At 47.5% G+C, this 5,000-nt stretch overlaps 1 protein-coding gene across 5 annotated transcripts in view; it reads right to left on the reverse strand.

Moving 5' to 3' along the window:
• The window catches only part of LOC143116714 (tumor protein 63-like), a 30,084-nt gene that overhangs the window by 17,372 nt on the left and 7,712 nt on the right, over nucleotides 1–5,000 (reverse strand). For all 5 annotated transcript variants that reach the window (XM_076278010.1, XM_076278008.1, XM_076278009.1 and 2 more), the window contains exon 2: nucleotides 4,127–4,381. In XM_076278010.1, the coding sequence (XP_076134125.1) occupies nucleotides 4,127–4,381 (255 nt within the window). The remainder of the gene's footprint in view (nucleotides 1–4,126; nucleotides 4,382–5,000) is intronic.

A 5,000-nucleotide genomic window follows, 5' to 3' on the forward strand; every position in this document is an offset into this window, starting at 1 on the left:
TCCAAGAAACAGCACAACACCGACAACACTAATCTGACCACACCAAGAGTGCCTTCATGGACAGCACCAGAACAGCACCAGAAAGGCAAGCGGAGTCCAGTGCCTGTGGCCGAGACTAGTTGGTCAGGGCGGTGTGGTGTGTGCGATACGTCCATCGTCTACATTTCCTCTCTCCTCATCCTCCTTCCTGTCCATCACCTGTAGTGGCCTTCTCCGGTTGCACCAGTAACAGGAGTGGACGGAGGAGTGCGTGCTGTGCTGTGCTCTGGTGTGTGCGCGCGCTTCCATGGCTGAACGCCCTGTGATTAAATGATACGGCTCGGGGAACGCGATCCCTTCCCAGGGAAAGGAATGGGCGGCTTTGCTGTAATTACCCTGGATTCCCTGCAACCCCCCCCCCCCCGTCCTTCCCTTCGCCTGACTCAATGGCTGCCCTAAGCGAGGCGAAGAATACTTCCACCTCGCTTTCTGGATCTGTGCAGTTCTTTTCATGAACCTACCATTTCTCTGCATACCACAGGCCGATCCATGAAAAGCCAGCAGAGAGGGGTGTAAAGTATTGCATTACCTCATAGATGCTCTAATGACCTATGGGTGTAAGTGGAAAGTAAATGAAGGGCATCTAATGATGCTTCACATCAAAAACAACTCACAATGCTGAACCATGAGGAACTATTCAGATGGGAGATTATGGGTGCAGGGGACAGCCAAGTCTAGCGGTGTTTATGGAGACAGATCATTTGTCTTTGAACGCTTCCCAGAGTGCATCTCTGTCCCGGGCTGCTGTGGCTCCCCCAGTCGAGCGCAGTACAGGTAATCTCTCCCATTGTTTACCAAGAGCAGGAGCAAAACTCACACATAATAGAACTTCGGCATGAGACCCATTACACAGGCATCACTTCCCATCTCAACAATCTCTTCAATCCTGGATTTATGTTTTCTTTTCTTTCTTTCTCTCTCTCTTTCTCTCTCTCCACCACCCTTCAGCTTTTCCTCCCTCCACACACCACCATCGCCGCCCCGCCTGCTTCAGGTTTTGAGGGCTTGTGCGGCGGAGCTGGGCGAGTCTCGACAGGCTGCGTGACACAAACAAGTCTCAGCTCCATCTCGTGAGGGATGGGATGGGCTTGCAGATGTTCCAGGGGCAAGCTGTGTCTTGCCGCATTTTGCTGGAACACTCGTGTCTTTGAGCGCTTGGTGAGGCAGCCCTCCTCCCTCCCTCCCTCCCTCCCCCTCGCACGTTCTCTTCCTTCTCCTCCTCTTCCTCTCCTCCTCTTCCTCCTCCTTGCGCCTGGGCCAGGCAACGTGAGCTGAGGCCATTGAGCGTGGAGAGAAAGGGAACAAGGGAAAGCTGCACTGCGCTGCACCCCTCGCCTCCCGCTCTCTCTAAAGCACGTCCGGATTGGGGAGAGAGGCGCATGCTATTTACACGAGCATTATCAATCCATTCCGTTAATACCCTAGCATTAGGGCCACGGGCTGGCCCTCGCGCTCCCCCAAACACAAGCACTCCAAAAGCACGCTGAACATGAGACACCACAGGCCACTGACCCCCAGATAAGTAGTAACATGAGCAAAAGGATGTGTGTGTGTGTGTGTGTGTGTGTGTGTGTGTGTGTGTGTGTGTGTGTGTGTGTGTGTTTGTTCAGCCAAAGCTCACAAAAAAACCCAGCTGATTGAGGTCAAACTGCCACTGACACATGAGAAGAAAGTAAAACTAAGTGGAGTGCAACGAGAAGTGAGGCGATGTTGCTTCATCTGGGGAAATCACTTCAGGAGAAATACAAGACACAGTCGAGATAAGATCATCAATGTGTTTGATGGAAAAGGTGGGCAGTTCTGGGAAAACAGTGACAAGGTGTGTGTGTGTGGGTGGTGTGTGTGTGTGTGTTTGTGTGTGTGTATCTGTATCTGTGTCTATGTGTATGCTACACCCACATCTCCATAGACATGGATATGAGGAAACTGCCATTGTTAAGACTCATGTCTTCCCAGTATAAAATGAGACGTTAAAGGATTTGTATCCTCTAATTGATCTAATTGTAGACAATAATCACAAATGATGGTCCAATGACTCTAAAACTTCATAAATCAGTTAACTGTCCTTTGGCATAATAAACTGTGTGACCGCACACTGTGGCTGTTATTCTCGCCTCTGGGAGACAAAAGAGAGCAGGCGACCTCAGTCCTTAAAGGTGTGCCGTTCTCACACTCCACCCCATTGCACTTCCAAATAAAATGTATTTATGAATCTGACAGACAAGACACTTCTGTTTTTTTGGGCCATGAAAACGGGGAGGGTTGTTTGTGGGAATTAGGTGAATGTCACAATCCCACAGTGTCATGCAGCCAATAGGTGACGAGCGGCTGCTCGAAAACATCCTGAGACACACTCCTCTCTACAAAGTCAGCCGTTTGGGTTGATGCAATGAGTCCAGAGGTTTGGGAACCTGTCCCTCTGCCAAGTCGGGGACCAACTCGCTTTAAAGAGGAGGACTAAATATCAGATCCTGTAACGAGGAATGAAACCATGCGTCTCGTTAAGGAACTGAAAAATACTTTAACCCTGTGTGCGGAACCTCCACCCAATACATAGTGCACTAAAGTGAATATTATATTCCGCAATATGTAGTGAATGAGTGTATGCGCAGAGCATAGTGCCCTTGCACTACTTCCCTTTTCCTGTCCCAATAGCCTGATATAATAGTGCAATCTATTTACAGCTGCTAGAGCTCTAGACGTCACTGCAGGAGTTTCCCACCTGCATGTCTCCATCTGCAGGTGGAAGCTGATTGAACCGCTAATCCCACTAAACACTAGGGGGCGCTGCACTCTCTCAGACTGACCAGCTTGACTCAGCCAGTGATTTATGGTGACGCTGTGATGCAGTCACTCTTTACACAAACAATCACATACTAGTCACACACAGATGGAGCTGTGATGCAATCGCTGTCGCCGTGACTCGATGACACCTCGACTATCTGGTTTAGTCAGTTCCCTCGTGCCGCTTTGTACCAAGTGGTGTTTGTTTATGCCACATCGCTCCAACTGTTATGCCATATATGGGACAACGGCTGCAGTGGGTAGTGGTGTTTCACGCTTTACTTTCGCTATTCCAGCTACTGTTATGTAGCGCGCGGCAGCCGTCGGCCAGCAGGGGGCGCCGATATCAAAATATTCTTTGAACTTGCCCGTTATGTGAGATGGCAAAGTTCTGCATGCTGTGCAGGGGAATGTCAGACAATGCAGACAAAACATTTTGAACTGCATTTACTTAATACCTACATCAGAAAAACTGCCCTTCAACAGAAAAACAGATCTTCAACATAAAAGCACAAGTTCTTGAACAGGGCCTTGCGAGTGTGAGTCTTACAGCCACTCAAACACACAGCAGTGTGGGCGCCGTTTGGCATTGCACACAGGCCCTCACCCCTGCCAGGTGTACACCAGTAATTGAAGACTTTCATATATACATCACAAGAGTGCCTTAAGCAGAGATCCCGCAGATAAAGCTTTCAGCTCACAGGCTGCTCAGCTAATCGGCTTGAGTCTTTATCCCCTGCCTTTGGCAGAGACGCGAGGGGCCCTGATGGGGAGATCAAGTGCTTTCATAAACGTATTTTACAGGGGGAAGGTCACTATGGTCCAATGCTTAATGTGCAATCAACAAAATGTGCGAAATATGTGTGCCTGTGTACATAACTACAGTTTTCACTGATATGTTTTCATGTAAGTTTCCACTAGGGCTGCATAATTTGGAGAAAATATCTTATTGCAAGTTTTCTGATAGATATTGGGATTGCTATTTGATTTGCAATAACATTTTTGAAAGTCAAGCTTAAGTTCACTTTAAGTTGAGCCACTTCTGATTGGTGAGCACTCCTTACTGTGCATGAGAAACACTGCACTCCTGTTAGGTAAGTTTCACTGTCTGTCACACAAGGAGGACGACATGAATATAGAAATCATAGGTGTCACATGATTAATTGCAGCCTTTACGATTAGCTAAATGCATTAGTTCAAATTGCAATTTGGATTAAAAATCCATTAATTGTGCAGTTCCAGTTTCCGCTGATGAAAGTGTATTCTGGTGTGGGGGTAAGGACAGTAGAGAGTGGGTGCTTACCGTCCAAGTGGCTGACTTGGCTGTGCTGGACTGCTGAAAGGACACGTCGAAGGTGTGTGGTCCGGCGTAGTCTGTGTTGGAGGGGATGGCTGGGGACGGGGACAGCGCCTCGAAGGTAGAGCTGGGCTGGGCGTAGGGTGACGGAGCCGCCACGTTGTTCTGCGCATGGTCATTGTTGTAGGGGCTCGTGGAGGTGGAGCCGCCATTTTGGATGTTCTGATCCATGTTGAGCAGAGTCAGGTTTGTGTACTGTGACTGGGAAAAGACAAAATGGAGGGCACAGAGCTTATTTCCACATGTCTGTTTGACAAAATGGTGGAAGTAAGTTTTAACAACCTATGCACAATTATTAACTGACAAAAAAACAGAAAAAAATGGCAAAAGAGGTGCAGTTGGACCGTTGCATTTTTCATCCATCTTTAAGTACACTTAATTTGAAAAGAACTCCCTGTGGCTGACATGTCATAACTCAAGGCACAAGGCTGACATTTGTTTTCTGTGCTCGCCTTGTCTACAAGTCGGTAAGCTGAGCCTGCGCACCGTCTATTTACATTTCACTTCTTTTCATAACACAGAACAAGAACACATTCACTTGGCCATTCGCTATGGCCTTTCAAGTGCACATAATGGGCTTAATCTTGTACATGCTCAATGGAGAACACGAAAGGTCAGACTCCAAACACAGACCTCTGTGAGGCTGTCACAGAGACAGACACATTCACACAAAAGAATGCAATGGGAGGTATGCATGCAAATCTAGAGCATCACCTTTAGCATCTCAATTTCTTAATTTATTTAGATAAAACATTATTGTATATGTTTGTTGTCAATGTTTGCAAAACATATCTTATAATTAGTGGTTGTAAACAAAGAA

This window comes from Alosa pseudoharengus, unplaced genomic scaffold (assembly GCF_046254945.1).
Source record: "Alosa pseudoharengus isolate Yale_2024_CS ecotype anadromous, Long Island Sound unplaced genomic scaffold, YU_APseudo_1.1 YU_APseudo_1.1_scf_11, whole genome shotgun sequence".
NCBI lineage: Eukaryota > Metazoa > Chordata > Actinopteri > Clupeiformes > Clupeidae > Alosa > Alosa pseudoharengus.